Below are 15,670 nucleotides of genomic sequence, written 5' to 3'. Positions count from 1 at the left end.
TTTGTTTTTGTTATTAAAACCTTGTTTAAGTTATTTTTGAGTCCCTTTTTAACGCATGGTCTCCCCAGCAAGCTCTCTGCAGTGCTACTATACTGCAAATAGCTAACACTGGCACCTCTCAGGTGGGCACTATTGCCATTATAAGAGAATGAGGGAGGTGAGTTCATGGTGAGTCCTGGCACCTCTTTTTCTAGAAAAATAGCACTGGCTGGCACCTTCCCCTGGGATGGCCATGCCATACAGCTTTCATCTAGTTCACACCTGAACTTTCCAACGCAATACGATTTGAAATTGCAGCATTAAGCCTTGGTCACTCACATCAAAGTCCAGATGCTCGGAGGCATATTTCAGGAGTGCGTTGGTGGTCTTGACTGCTCTTTGCCGCTCACTGATTTTTCTGGAGTCAATCCAGCCTTTTGTGTGCTGCGAGAGAGAAATCATCATCATCACATGGAAGGACAACCCTTAATCCAGGTTTGCAAATTCACAAAGCTTCATAGAGGGGACAAATTGCAAAAAGGGGTTGTTTTGTAAAGGAGAAAGTTTGCTGCAATTTGTTTATTATTAATAATAATAATAATAATAATAATAATAATAATAATAATACCCCACCTCTTTCCCAGACAGGGACTCGAGGCAGCTTACAAACAAAACAAGAACAACTAAAGACACAGAAAAAAGAAGCCATTTAAAAAAAGCATTAGTAGAATTAGATATTAATTGGCTCTTGGGTTGCTTTTGTTTTATTATGCATTTTCTGTTCTGATTTTGTATTTTTATGTTGTGAACCGCCCTGCAATCTGTCATTTGTGTGTTTGTGTGTGTGATAATTGCAACAATACAACATACACCTCACCACAGCCATAGCAATGGAATGCAGGAAGCATCCTTAGACCAAGCCCAGCCATTGTTCCACAGGTAATGAGGACTGGCAGTTGGCCCTTTGGGCTTTCAGGCAGAGAGCCTTTTCCCAGCCCCACCTGGAGATGCTGAGGACTGAACCGGGGACCTTGGGCATGCAAGACAGATGCTCTGTCCCGAGCCACGGCCCTTCCCCATACGCCATCAGCAGAGGACATATCTTGTGTGCCTTGCACAAGCATTGCTAGCAGAACAGAGGCCCACTTGACCATCAGCACCCACAACCAGTGAGTTGGCCACAGATGCCCCCCGTGCAATCATTTCAAGAGGGTCTGTCCTCCGGCATGGGAGCTGCTGCTTCCCCCTGCTCTGACACCTTGGGGGCTCCCTTACCACTAATATCTCCTGCAGCGTCTTCAGAGAGGGGGCCTCTGACAGCAAGCTGGTGAGCATGTTGAGCCAGATGTACACGGTTTCTTGATAACAGTCCTGGAAGGAGAGAAGCAAAAGCACTTAGAAGCTGAAGACCCCCATGGAAATCCCATATGCTCTGGAGCCTTCTAGTCCAAATTTGTAACAAAGCTTATGCAGGGGTTCAAGCACGGCACACAAAGAGTCATAAACATCAAACGTTTCTTGATGTATGTAAGGTTACAGGTCATGCGATATAAAGATACAGGACTCCACACTGGGCTCAACTTCCTTGGGGTGTTCCAAGGCAGAGGGCCGCCTTGGTGGTGGGGCCCACCCCGTGGAACACCCTCCTATCAGATGTCAGAGAGATATATCATTATACTTCCGTCTGAAGACATCTGAAGGCAGCCCTGCATAGGGAAGTTTTAAATATTTGACGTCTGGCTGTGTTTTAATTTGTTGGAAGCCGCCCAGAGTGGCTAGAGTAACCCAGTCAGATGGGCAGCATATAAACAAACAAGCAAACAAATAAATGCAGCGTAGGAGGGAGGCATGAGAGTCACAAAATGCAGGCATGCAGGAATCATACGTGGATGCATTCTAGCAAAGGTGAAATGTAATAAATATGGAAACATGATTAAAATCAAAAATATACACCCCAAGTCTCTGGCTGTTACATCATTGTGATGGGTCAAGTGTCTCAGGCAGCATTCTTTGCGGCTTACACGGCTCAGACTCTTTGCCCTCAAATCCTTTAACCTGGCAACCCCATTTTCCTCCAAAAGCAGAAGGTCCAGTCACCTGGCTCGGTGTTGCTTTGACCGAGCTCCCAGCTTTGATCTTCATAACCTGCAAGGATGGCAACTGGAAGACCTTCTGGGTGATTTTTTGTACCAGCTGAGAGCGGGTCAGAGGGTCCATGTATGGTCTCAAGGCACTGAGAAGAGAAAGAAGGGGAGAGGAAAGGATCAGCACCCAGCAGTCCATAAACCTGGTGAAGAAATATGTACTGTGCCTGGCCGTACTTACGTCAGGCGAATGATGTTTTCCATTGCCTCGTGCAGGTTGGTGATTGATGCTATTGGCTCTTTGATAACCTCCTGTGGTGGGGAAGCACACAGCATGTCAGGGAACTGGAGGCGCCATCCCTGCCACCACCACACCAAGCCCTGAGGTGTGCTCTCTATCCAGCCCACTTGACAACTTCTTTGCAATTGGCAAGTGGGTCCTCCTAGAGGAGAAGAGTGGGCTTCCTGGATCTGGGAATAAGATCCCTTTTTCTCCTGGGCAGAGCTCTACCCCATAAGAACAGCATAAGATCAGCCTTCTGGACCAGGCCAAGGGCCTATCTAGTCCAGCATCCTCACAGCATTCTCACAGTGGCCAACCAGACGTCTGTGAGAAACCAGGGAGCAGACCATGAGCCCAAGAGCCCTCTCCCCGCCTGTGGCTTCCAGCAACTATATTCAGAAACATTGCTTCCTTCCTCTGTGGAGGTAGAACATAGCAATCATGGCTGGGAGCCATCGACAGCCCTCTCCTCCTGGGAGAACCTAGCCTCTTTTACTTAGGCGCTGGTGACAGCCTGCTGAGGTTGCCACAATGTAGGGCTGCCTTTCAAGAGGGTTTGGAAACTTGAGCTGGAGCAGAACGTGACCACCCAGAAATGGTTTGGGGCCAGATGGTCAGAACATGCAACCCAGAGCTAGACCTACACAGCTATTTTTAAGAAAAAACGCTCTGAAAAGAAACCCCAGGAGATTCCCCCTCTTTTTTTCTTTTTCTTTTTACTCACTATGATGCAGAAGGTGAGCTCCTCTTTGTGGGGGAAGGTGACATGTCCCACATTCGATTGCACAAGCGCCTTGGTTGTTAAAGTTGCTGCCTTCATAAAGCTCTTCTTCAAATCCTCGTTCTGAAAGGAGAAGGGATTTTATAAAATTGAGTTTGAATCAAAATCACAAGGAAACATAAAGCCACACTGACCCTAACCTTAATTCTAATCCTTACCCTAACACTAACCCAATCCAAAAATTAACCCAGAAATGGTCTTGTTAGATAGTTAAATTCATGTTGAATTGCTGTTTTAGGGTTTCTTTAAAAAAAGTCTGGAAAGAATTAATCCATTTTGCATTACTTTCTATGGGAAAGCGTGCCTTGGTTTGGAACGCTTTGGTTTCAGAATGGATTAAGTTTGAGAACCAAGGTACCACTGTAATGCCCCATCTGGTCCTAAGGGTGGAGCCAGTATACACCCCAGTCTACAACCCTTTGGTGGATGAAGCCAAAGACCCTGCCCTAGGGCACAGTCTGAAGGCATGTGGTGCAAGGACCTTGACGGAGCTCAGGAGGTCTGCTCAGTGCCTGGATGGTGACCACGGGGGAAATGGTTGCACACCTCCTGGAGTCGTATGACAGGAGAAAGGCAGGATATACCGTATTTTTTCGTGTATAAGACACCCCCTATTAGGGGGGACTCCAAATTAAGAAAATGGGGGGGGGAGGATTGCCCAGAGTTGCTGAGCTTTTGGAAGGGAGGATTACCCACAGTTGTTCAGCTATTTGGGGGGAGGGGATTCCAAAAATTGCTCACCCGCTGGACCTATGCTGCCACTCACACACGTCGCAAAACCCACCTATTGTCTGTCCCTCGCCGGCAGAAACCGCCAATCGCCTTCCCAATTTCCGCAGCGACAGCCAGTCAACACCACCCCTTGCCGCAGCCACCAATAACACGCACAATAGCCACTGACTATCTCCGGCTTGCAGCGGCAACCAAACCCATGTCCCCCCTATGCACTATCTGTGTATAAGATGACCCTCATTTTTAAACATCATTTTTTAATAATAATAAAAAACACCTTGTCTTATACACGGAAAAGTATGGTATAGCTGAGAGAACAAACAACAGGAGCCCGTGTGATAATCAGAGCCATACCTTCCTGCTGTTCTGGAATTGGAAGAGGAGCTCCTGTGTTAACTGGTCTATAAAAAGGGGGAGCTCATCCTGCCGTGCCCCGATTGCCATTTGCCCGCAGCAAAGGATGACGGTGATGCTGGCATTGGTCTCGCTAGTATTCTGGAGGGAAAGGATGGGGAAAGTGAGTTTGGGAACCTTAAGTGCAATTGGAGACAAATCACCATTTAGTTGGGACCTTTTAGCAGCTGGGAAAATATTAGTAGTCAGTAAGTTGTTGTGCGAAAGGTGGAGGGCAAAAGGAGAAGGGGACAACAGATGACGAGATGGCTGGACAGTGTTCTCGAAGCGACCAGCATGAGTTTGACCAAACTGCGGGAGGCAGTGGAAGACAGGAGTGCCTGGCGTGCTCTGGTCCAGGGGGTCACGAAGAGTCGGACACGACTAAACGACTAAGCAACAACAAGAAGTTGTTGTGCAGACTTACAAATTTTGTATTTTTTTTTTCTCCAGGAAACTCAAACTGCTGGCAAGCCAGGGCTCCCCCATCCTATATATGTGCATCGGGTTCTTCCTGCCTAAATGTAGAGCCTGACATTTGACCCTATTGAATTTCATCTTGTTAGTTTGGGCCCAGTTCTCCAATCTGTTAAGGTTATCTTGAATCCCGATTCTGTCTTCTGTGGCATTGGCTACCCTTCCCAGTTTGGTGTCATCTGCAAATTTGATGAGCATCCCCTCAATTCCTTCATCCAAGTCATTTATTTTAAAAAAAACGTGGAACAACAACGGGCCCAGGACAGAACCCTGTGACACCCCACTGGTCAATTTTTCCCCAGGATGACGAGGAACCATGAAGGTGTTCTCTTTGGGTTTGGTCAGTCAACCAGGGAGAAAGTGCAGGACAGTGTAGGGTAGGCTGACCACTGGTGCTCTTTTCCATGGGAGCTGCTTTTTTAAAATTAAAATGAACTGGGTGGATCTGCTCATCTTCTCCATAGTGAGGGTTGGGAAATTTCCTTGGTCATTTCCCAACTCACAGCAAAAATCCAGGGGTACCACACTCCTGGGTTTCATTTCTCTTGGATGGCAGAGCACAAGAGAGTTCAGGGCTGCGTTCAGGTGTAACAATAAACCAGAGGGCATCAACATAGGTTGGCCTCTAGCTCCCATCAGCCTCAGCCAGTATGGCCAGTGGTCAGGAGGGATGGGAGTTGCAGTCTGTAGCATCTGAAGGGCACCATTTTGGTTACCTCTGTGATAAACTATGGTTTATTATTGTGTGAATGAGCCTTGGACTCATCGGCTCCTGCTCCCTTCTCCTCTAGCACAGTTGCAAAAAGGAGACCGGAAGCTTGAGGGAAGTTAACTGAAAGTGGAAGGAAAAGGTTCTGATCCCCTTCCAGCTGGGTTGGAGAATTGGAGAGTCGGGGGCACATGACCCCAAGGCCCCCTCAGGTTATGGAACTGTTAGATCCGCACGCAGTTGCTATGCCTTTGTAATAATTTGCTTAATTGACAAATATATGGAGGTGAACACAGAGAGTGACACTCAACTATGCTTTGCTTCAAGTAGACCTGTTGAAATGAATGGGCCTAACTTAGTCATCTTCATTAAATTCAATGGGTCTACTCTAGAACATAGTTGAATGGGGCCAGCAGGCACTCCCGTACGCAGAAGAACCCTTGCACGAGAGCAACTTGGGCAGCTGCCCTGCCCCGGGATGCAGCTGAAACCTCTCCCCTCTTTCTCTCTGCCTCTCCCAGCCTGCCGACTGCCTTCTCTCTTGGATTCTGCTCTCTCCCCTCAGTTGGAGAGGTGTCCCCTCTTCCAAACTCTAAGAGGTTCTTCATTCAAAGCTTTCTGACAGCAGAACACTCTCCCTTGGGAGGTTGTGGACTCTCCGTTGGAGGTTGGATGGCCATCTCTCAGGGATGCTTGAGCTGAGATTCCTGCATTGGAGGGGGTTGGACTAGATGACCCTTGGGGTCCCCCATTAGCTTCCACTATTGAAGAAATGCCAACCAACCATCTGACAACCAACCTAAAAACATGGGCCAGTGTACTTTTGTATTGCGTGTACTCTGGGGATGACCAATGGTTTCTAACGATTCCGTTTGACTGACTGACTGAGCCAAGGGATCAGATCAGAGCTAGGATCTGGAGCCACAGAGACAGGACTGCTGGAGCCCACTTCAGAAGGATGACTGAGACATACCCACAGAGGAAGTTGTCTGGCTTCCATACTGAGAGGATGAGCAGATCTAATTGCCTTTTTGGAATGGTAAGGATCCCATCCCTTGAAAAAGAGCATATTTGGAAATGGGGCAGGATTTGTTCTTTTCCAACACAGCTCTGTTTTCCTAGATCAGAGGAACCCAGAGGCTGCTTCACATGCTTTGGTGTGGATGTAAATAGCTGCTAAGGATCCAATTTGCCAGGATCTTTGTCTAACCATTGGCCATGCTGTCAGGGGCTGATGGGAGTTCCAATTCAAAACACACGGATGGGGAAGGGGCACCAGGCTGGGGATGGCTGACCTACACTCTTGCTATGCTCCTTCCTCACTTCACACCCTTACCTCAGACGTCTGAGTCTTCCTTGCAATGGCTGCGCGGCCAAAATCCCGCACTGCCATCAGCACCTGGGAAATATGGGTGCTTGAAGCCACACCGATAGCCTCAGAAATTCCCTGGAGAGAATGAGGCACGTCAAACATGTCGTTTTCTTGATTGCAATTAGTGATAATAATAATAATAATAATAATAATAATAATAATAATAATAATAAATTTTATTTATATCCCACCCTCCCCAGCCAAAGCCGGGCTCAGGGCGGCTAACAACAATAAAATAGTACAACATTCTAAAAACATTTCATTATAAAAATTAATTAAAATCAATTAAAATGAAATTGATGGCAACCATTAAGCTAAGCTGATCATGAGGGATGGAGGATAAATGTGATTCTGTAAGCAGATTGCTGCAAAATGTGGGGAACCAAATTTAAGAGTGGGGAAATGAGACACTTAGAGAACCAATTTGAACAGATCCTTTCATCCCGGATAATAATAGGGGTGGTTTGAAGAACGATATTTCTGTGGATTCTGATGTGAACTGACCAGACCACAACTCCCAGACTCATGTGCAGCTTGAAATGCAAGGATGCCTTGCATTCTGACATTTTCGAATCTTGTGATACAGTTCTTGGCTTCATTAAACACCCAACTACATTAAAATGCATCATTTATACACTGGAAGTATTTGTAATCCACCCCTCACCCAAAGGCGCCAGAGCAGGAATATGCACCATCTAAACCAGGGTGCTCCAATTTCTCATACCAAGTGGGCCACAAGAGTAGTTCAGCACAGAACCTGTGGGCTGCACACTGACTTGTCATGTGGGAGAGGGGAGCAAGGCCAACGTTTGACACACACGCCCCGGCCTGCATGCTGCCTTCCCAAAGGTAGGCAGGTGAGGCGCTGGGTTTTGGGAAGGAGGCACGAGGCTCTGGTGGGACCTAGCGCCTTCCCACCTTCTTGCCAAAGGTGGGAAAGAGCTAACTGAGGACTCTAGGACCCTGACAGATCACACCTGCCTCCTTCCCCAAGCCCAGCACCTCCTTACCCAGCTTTGGGAAGGCGGTGCAAGGCCTACAGGTGTGTAGGGGTGCCTCCAAGGTTGCTGAGGGCTGCCAAGAAAGGCATTGAGGGCCACTTGTTGGCTGCTCTGATCGAACCCAAAACTAAACAAATCTGCCCCAGATATGTTGAATGCTGAAAAGCTGTTCCTCCTGTAAGAGGCTTTGAGGGGGTGACTGGGTGGGCACGAGCAGAGACCAATCCAGAAATCAGGACAGAGGGCTGGTGGGGTCTGTGGGGTAATGTCAGGGACTGGCTGGATGAGTAAGAGTGGGGGACCCTGGATTGTGGTGGTGGGACACTGGGGAGCAGCCTGGGGAGGCGCTTGAAGCAGGAGGGTTCAGAAGGAGGAGGCTCTTCCAGGAAACTGCTGGAGGTGGAGAGTCTCCATGTGAGCGCAGTCCCAGTCCCGCTGGCTCTCCTCCCCCCCTGACATCCCACACATTCACTCACCTCTCTGTCTGCTTCCTCTTCGAGAGCCAACCTCAGGAGTAAGTGCAGGTACTGGTGGACTGTCTCTGCGCTCCTGGAATCCCGCAGCTTGAGTCCATAATATCTATAGAGGGCATTCTAAGGGTTGGGGAAGGTTTGGGTGAGTCACAGGGAGGAGACCCCACCAGCTACATCATCTGCTTTTGGAAAACCAAAGAATTTCAATTTTAGCGTCTGAAAATGTCGGGTAATACTAAATAATAATAATAGATTGCAAGTACTAGGCAATTGTTTTAATGATTTGTATGCAATTTTACACATCTTCTGAATTCCCAAGTCATGTTACAACTCTTTAAAGGTAAAGGTAAAGGGACCCCTGACAATTAAGTCCAGTCGCAAATGACTCTAGGCTTAAAGCTCATCTCGCTTTAAGGCCGAGGGAGCCGGCATTTGTCCGCTTCTGCAGACAGTTTTTCCAGGTCATGTGGCCAGCATGACTAAGCCGCTTCTGGCGAAACCAGAGCAGCACACGGAAATGCCGTTTACCTTCCAGCCGGAGCAGTACTGGCTTCGGCTGGGGAGGGATTGGATATAAATATATTATTATTATTATTATTTATTATTATTATTATTTTATTTATTTATTTATTTACTTACTTGTACTATGTGCTTTTGAACTGCTAGGTGGGCAGGAGCTGGGACCGAACAACGGGAGCTCACCCCATCTCAGGGATTCGAACCGCCAACCTTCCGATCGGCAAGCCCAAGCAGCACAGTGGTTTAACCCACAGCGCCACCCGCGTCCCTATTACAACTCTTTAGTATTCCTCATTTGGGGAATTTGAAAGTTGACAAGTTCAGCATGTCCTAATTGCTCTTCCTCCACTGTTGGAGGCAGGAATGCTTCTGAATAAAGAAAAAAACATGCAACATTTCCTGGGGTCCAAGTCACCCCACCAAATCAAGTTCATGGATTGGTTCTTCTTCCGGTCTACAGATCCTGCACTGATCGTCTTCTCTGCTTCCCCAAGTTTGCCTGGTCCTCTTTTCAAGCCCCCCCAGACTGGCGGTTACCACTCCTTCTCACCAGCGGAAAGTCGTCTCCTGCATGTGCAAATAGGACCTTCCTCCAAGCTGGGCTCCCAATAGTTCAGGCCTAGGCAAACACAGCCCTCCAGCTGTTTGGGGACTCCAATGCCCATCACCCCTGACCTGCTGGTCCTGTTAGCTAGGGATGATGGGAGCTGTAGTCCCAAAGCAGCTGGAAGGCCAAGTTTGCCTTTATCTGTGATAGTTAATGGCAGTTCCCCTCAACTTGAACCCTTCTACATGCTCCCACCAGCCCCAGGCAGCATATGGTCCAGAACATTTAGAGGGCACCAGGTTGGGAAATCCTGGTTCATGCATCAGACCAGGGTGGATAAAAATCAATGACCCATTATTTTTTTTAATGGATTTCTTTGATTTAAATCACATTTTTTAAAAAAATTAAATTGGATTTCTAAAATAAAATGCTTTTAGAGGAAAAATCTTTCGGAATATATTTTTCTATTTAAGTTGCATTATAGTCCAAAGGCTATTCACTGGGAAGTAAGGATTTATTTTAAGTTTTTCATATATGCTAAAATTCAGTCTAAGAATTTTTTTTTTAAAAAATGTTTAACTACATCATGGATATATAAGCTATAATGTTATTGTTTTAGTTAAATAAATTGTTTAAATTCTTATTAAGGAAATGATTATTTTTCTCCTTCCAATAAGGTACAGCAGAAAAGTTGTCCAAATATACAATGGTACCTCAGGTTAAGAACTTAATTCGTTCCGGAGGTCTGTTCTTAACCTGAAACTGTTCTTAACCTGAAGCACCACTGTTAGATGTATCGGTTGGTTGCTTGAGAGCAATCAGGCAATATGGCTCAAGAGTCTGTTTTCAAGCTTTCTTCTTAGTGATCAAAACTTTTAGAATGCAGAGCACCTCTATTCCCTGTCTTGCTCATTCACGGGCAGAATCTGAGAGTGGGCGGCCCTTCAACCTTCCCCAGCAGAGTAATTTCTTGGCGCCCAGTCTGCGCCTCCCCTCTCTGCACGGAAGCCTACTGCGCAAGGAAGGCTTGGGTAATGGGGGACCCCCCTCCTCCCCGCTTTGCTCAGGCAAGGTGTCCAGGCACCGCCTCGCCTCCTCCGACCCCTGCATCTCCTCTCCTTCCTCCGCTGAGGAACTGCTGCTTCCCACGATCTTTGGGGGCTCTCTGTAATCCACCCGGCTTTTCCCCTCTCGCCCCTGAGCCAATGGCAGTTCTTAACACGAGGTACTATTTCTGGGTTAGCGGAGTCGGTAACCTGAAGCGTCTGTACACAGTTAACTTATTATACCCCACAATAATTTCATAATTATCTGTCTATGCATTTCTAACAGTATAACCAAATCAGTAGTAAAAACTACTCTGGAAATTTATTATTCCCAAAATGAAACCTTCATCTGGTTGTAAATATTAAGATTATACAAGCAAGAATGTAAAAATATGTTTTAAATTGATTTGATTTCAATCAAATCCACCCTGCATCACACACACCTGGGGAGATGTCTGGAGGTGTTGGAGGATGGTGTCCAAAATCTCCCTTTCATCCATCATCTCCAAAGCTTCTCGGATTGTTCTTCCTCCCAGCATTTTCTTACCCATCCACAGGAACTCGAAGTTTTCATCAGAGAGTTCTTCAGAAAGAAAGAGAGAGAGGAGTGAGTAAATGAGGCGGATGAGAGGGAAAGGTACCGTATTTTTCCATGTATAACACGCCCCCATATATAAGACGCTCCATATTTTTGGGCACTCAAAATTTAGAAATGGGGGCAGATTGCCAAGACTTGTTAAGCTTTTTAGGGGAGGGGTTGCCCAGAGTGGTTGAGCTTTATTTGGGGGGAGGGAGCCATTAATCAAATTGCACAGTTGCAGGCATCAACCACCAAGTCACCTATCGTCTGCCAGTCGACAACAGCCCTTTCCACAGCAAAGAAATCATGGCTGGAAATCTCCTCCTGGCAGCTACAACCAAGCGCCCGTCCCCCCTCAGCACTCCCCCTGTAGAAGAGGAGCCCCAATTTGACACTTGATTTGGGGGGTAAAAATCCTCGTCTTATACACGAGAAAAGACGGCAAGTTCTTTCTCAGGGGGCTTCTCGCCTGTTGCAATGAGCGGGTGCATGCCATATCTGAACAGGGATCATAGAACTGTAGCGTCTGAAGGGACCTGCGGGGTCACCTAGTCCAACCCCCAGCAATGCAGAACAGGGGCAGCCACCCGGAAGTCCCTGCTCCATGTTACACGCCTCATAACAAGGAGGGGTGGGGTGGGGGGGACTTGCACCCAGACATCAAGGAAACCAAGAGAGACCCCGGCATTGTATCATCATAATAATAATAATTTATTACTTATACCCCGCCCATCTGGCTGAGTTTCCCCAGCCACTCTGGGTGGCTCCCAATCAAGTATTAAAAACAATACAGCGTTAAATGTTAAAAACTTCCCTAAACAGGGCTGCCTTCAGATGTCTTTTAAAGATAGGGTAGCTACTTATTTCCTGCACATCTGAAGGGAGGGTATTCCACAGGGTGGGCGCCACTACCGAGAAGGCCCTCTGTCTGGTTCCCTGTAACCTTACTTCTCGCAATGAGGGAACCGCCAGAAGGCCCTCGGAGCTGGATCTCAGTGTCCATGCTGAACGATGGGAGTGGAGACGCTCCTTCAGGTATACAGGACCGAGGCTGTTTGGGGCTTTAACACTTTGAATCGTGCTCGGAAACGTACTGGGAGCCAATGCAGATCTCTCAGAACCAGTGTTATGTGGTCCCGGCGGCCGCTCCCAGTCACCAGCCTAGCTGCCACATTCTGGATTAATTGCAGTTTCTGGGTCACCGTCAAATGTAGCCCCACGTAGAGCACGTTGCAGTAGTCCAAGCGGGAGATGACTAGAGCATGCACCACTCTAGTGAGACAGTCCATGGGCAGGTAGGGTCTCAGCCTGCGTACCAGGTGGAGCTGGTAGACAGCTGCCCTGGATACAGAATTAACCTGCGCCTCCATGGACAGCTGTGAGTCCAAAGTGACTCCCAGGCTGTGCACCTGGACCTTCAGGGGCACAGCTACCCCATTCAGGACCAGGGAATCCCCTACACCCACCCGCACCCTGTCCCCCAAAAACAGGACTTGTCAGGATTCAACATCAATCTGTTAGCCACCATCCATCCTCCAACCACCTCCAGGCACTCACACAGGACCTTCACCGCCTTTACTGGTTCTGATTTAAAGGAGAGGTAGAGCTGGATATCATCCACATACTGATGAACACCCAGCCCAAACCCCCTGATGATCTCTCCCAGCGGCTTCATATAGATATTAAAAAGCATGGGGGAGAGGACAGAACCCTGAGGCACCCCACAAGTGAGAGCCCAGGGGTCTGAACACTCATCCCCCAACACCACTTTCTGGACACGGCCCAGGAGAAAGGAGCGGAACCACCGTATAACAGTGCCACCATCTCCCAGCCCCTCTAGACGGTCCAGAAGGATGTTATGGTCGATGGTGTCAAAGGCCGCTGAGAAATCCAGCAGAACTAGGAAACAGCTCTCACCTTTGTCCCTAGCCCACCGGAGATTATCAACCAGCGCGACCAAGGCAGTTTCAGTCCCATGGTGAGGCCTGAATCCCGATTGGAAGGGATCCAAATGGTCTGCATCCTCCAGGCGTGCTTGGAGTTGTTTGGCAACCACCCGCTCAATCACCTTGCCCAAGAATGGCAGATTTGAGACTGGGCGATAGTTGGCCAAATTGGCTGGGTCTAACGGTGTTTTTTTAAGAAGCGGTTTAATGACCGCCTCTTTCAGCGGGTCTGGGAAGGCTCCCTCACAGAGGGAAGCATTCACCACCCCGCAGAGCCCATCGCCCAGCCCTTCCCGGCTCGCTTTTATCAGCCAGGATGGGCAAGATTCAAGGAGACAGGTGGTCGGTTTCACTTGTCCAAGCAGCCTGTCCACATCCTTGGAGGTAACAGATTGGAATTGATCCCATGTAACAGGACCAGACAGAACTCTAGCACTCTCCCGCCCTGGCCCTGCTCCCACAGTGGAGTCTACCTCCTTCTGAATCTGAGCGACTTTATCTGCAAAAAACTTTGCAAAAGCATTGCAGATCTTGGGGTCCCTACCAGGCCCTGGTGGTACAGGTGGTTCCGATAGATTGCGAACCACCTGAAAAAGTCTCCTGCTGCTGTTTTCTGCAGATGCCGTCGCCATTGCCACTTGGTAGGCTTGACGTTGAGCTCTAGCCCGTGTCCAGTCTGATTCAGAGTGAGTTTTCCGCCATCAGTGCTCTAGCTGTCTCAACGATTGTTTCATCGCCCTCAGCTCTGGGGAAAACCATGGAGTTGTCTGGGCTCCATGCAATCGGAGAGGGCGCTTCGGAGCCAGACAGTCAATAGCCCTGGTTAACTCCGCATTCCAGCGGGCCACCAGGGAATCAGCTGAGAGGCCATCAACTTGGGATAAAACATCCCCTACCACTCTCTGGAAACCAGTTGGATCCATTAAGTAGCGGGGTCGGACCATCCAAATCGGTCCCACCTCCCTGCATTGGGGAAGGGTCGCGGAGAAGTCCAGTTGCGCCAGGAAGTGATCTGACCATGGCACTTCTTTTGTTTCGCTTTTAGTTAGTGTCAGATCACCAACATCCGTAGAGGTAAACACCAAGTCTAAGGCCAAGGGGAACCCAAAAGGGATCTGGTTCTGCCTACTCACCTGGGAACGCTGACCCAGAGTCCTCAAGGCTCTTCTTTTTTGAGGGCCGCTGCTGGCTTGGCTCTTGCTTGCTGGTCCGGGGCTGTACCAGCCCTGGCAAGACTAGTGGTCTGGCCTCTGCCGCCCTGGCCTCTGCCGCTGATGTTGATGGCTTTGCCAGTGCTGGCAGTAGGACAGGGGCCTCCTCCTCATTTGAGGGGTAGATCTTGTTTTTGGGTGGAATTTTATTTTTCTTCCTGCCCTCTGTGGCTGATGTTGATGGCTTCGCCAATGGCGGCAGTAGGGCAGGGGCCTCATCTTCATATGAGGGATAGATCTTATTTTTATTTTTTCTTTTTAGAAAAAAAGCCATCCTGCAAGATGCAAAAAGATTAGGAATTATTGGGAAATGATATATAATGAATTGAAAAAACTGTGTAAAAAGACTTTTGTTAAGAAACCAGAAGCATTCCTTCTAGGAATTTTAGACCAAGATGTAAAAAAAGAAAACTGGGAATTATTTATGTATGCAACAACAGTGGCAAGAATTTTATTAGCACAAACTTGGAAGACAGAAGAAATACCCACGAAAGAACAATGGCAAGGGAAACTTATGGAATATGCAGAACCGGCAAAACTAACAGAAAAATTACATGAAAAGGACAACAAAGACTTTAAAAGAGAATGGGAACCATTTACAACATATATGAAGAGGCAACATAAAGAAATGGACTCATTGGCAGGGTTTGAGTGAACAATCACAACTGTCTACAACAAAAAATAAGACTATATGTATTGAGGAAATTTTGGGGAAACATCAAATACGCAAGGTGAACAATAGGGAAATAAAACAAATGTGAGTACGAGGGAAGTCCAGGGGAGGAGGGTCGAAATATGAAAAATTGTTAAAGATATAGTGTTAGAAGTAGAATCCATGGAAAAATCAATAAAAAAATTATTTTAAAAAAATAAATAGAATCTCTGGATAAGAAATTGTCATTTTTAGGTAATCTGTTAAGACTGGAATATGATATTCCAGTTTTGATTGCTGGAAATTTAGCAATTGGGAAATATTATCCTGGATAGTGACAGAATTTGGGAATGATTCAAAGTATTTGGTATTGTATTTTTATTTGTAAACATTGAAATGAGGAAGTCTTTTTACTCAGAGTGAGAAGGATGACCAAATATTTGACAGACCTGGAAATAGCAAGCTCGTGTAGATCCAAGGGGGGAGGAAGTGGATACCGTGGAAGAATATTGTAAAATTTATGGAGGAAAATGATCTGACATGATCTACTATTCCAGCCTGGTTATCTCTTCCTAATTCTGGGTGCTGTGTTTTATTATCTTCAATATCTCTTGTGAAAAGGTCTTTTAATGTACGGTCAGTAAAAGCCTGGATGTAAGGCCTGCCTTTTGTGTGAATAGTTTTGTTTTAGTTTTCTCATTATGGGTGGATCCCAGGACAGACTAGGTCTGGCTGAAGGTCTGCCCTGAAACCTTGCTGGAAGGATCGCACCTTGCTGTGCCACTTTGCAGGAGTCGACTCCTGCAGGCGGCTTGTCTTGTGTGCGGGTGGAGGTGCGCTGCCTGCAGAAGTGGACCCTGGGACTAGCTACCTGGAAAACCTCTG

At 47.4% G+C, this 15,670-nt stretch overlaps 1 protein-coding gene across 1 annotated transcript in view; it reads right to left on the bottom strand.

Moving 5' to 3' along the window:
- The window catches only part of LOC144327889 (maestro heat-like repeat family member 5), a 55,083-nt gene extending 40,262 nt beyond the window's left edge, over window positions 1-14,821 (bottom strand). The window contains exons 1-10 of the mRNA XM_077929532.1: window positions 14,056-14,821; window positions 10,840-10,979; window positions 8,288-8,404; window positions 6,775-6,885; window positions 4,214-4,354; window positions 3,071-3,190; window positions 2,305-2,375; window positions 2,077-2,212; window positions 1,255-1,350; window positions 319-423 (exon numbers count right to left, since the gene is read on the bottom strand). Of these exons, the coding sequence (XP_077785658.1) occupies window positions 319-423; window positions 1,255-1,350; window positions 2,077-2,212; window positions 2,305-2,375; window positions 3,071-3,190; window positions 4,214-4,354; window positions 6,775-6,885; window positions 8,288-8,404; window positions 10,840-10,979; window positions 14,056-14,407 (1,389 nt within the window). The 5' untranslated portion in view covers window positions 14,408-14,821. The remainder of the gene's footprint in view (window positions 1-318; window positions 424-1,254; window positions 1,351-2,076; window positions 2,213-2,304; window positions 2,376-3,070; window positions 3,191-4,213; window positions 4,355-6,774; window positions 6,886-8,287; window positions 8,405-10,839; window positions 10,980-14,055) is intronic.
- Window positions 14,822-15,670: the final 849 nt, after the last annotated feature.

The sequence above is a fragment of the Podarcis muralis genome, chromosome 5 (genome assembly GCF_964188315.1).
Source record: "Podarcis muralis chromosome 5, rPodMur119.hap1.1, whole genome shotgun sequence".
NCBI classification, from domain to species: domain Eukaryota; kingdom Metazoa; phylum Chordata; class Lepidosauria; order Squamata; family Lacertidae; genus Podarcis; species Podarcis muralis.
The sequence above is the reverse complement of the archived record's forward strand: the minus strand, read 5'-3'. Positions and strand labels throughout refer to the sequence as shown.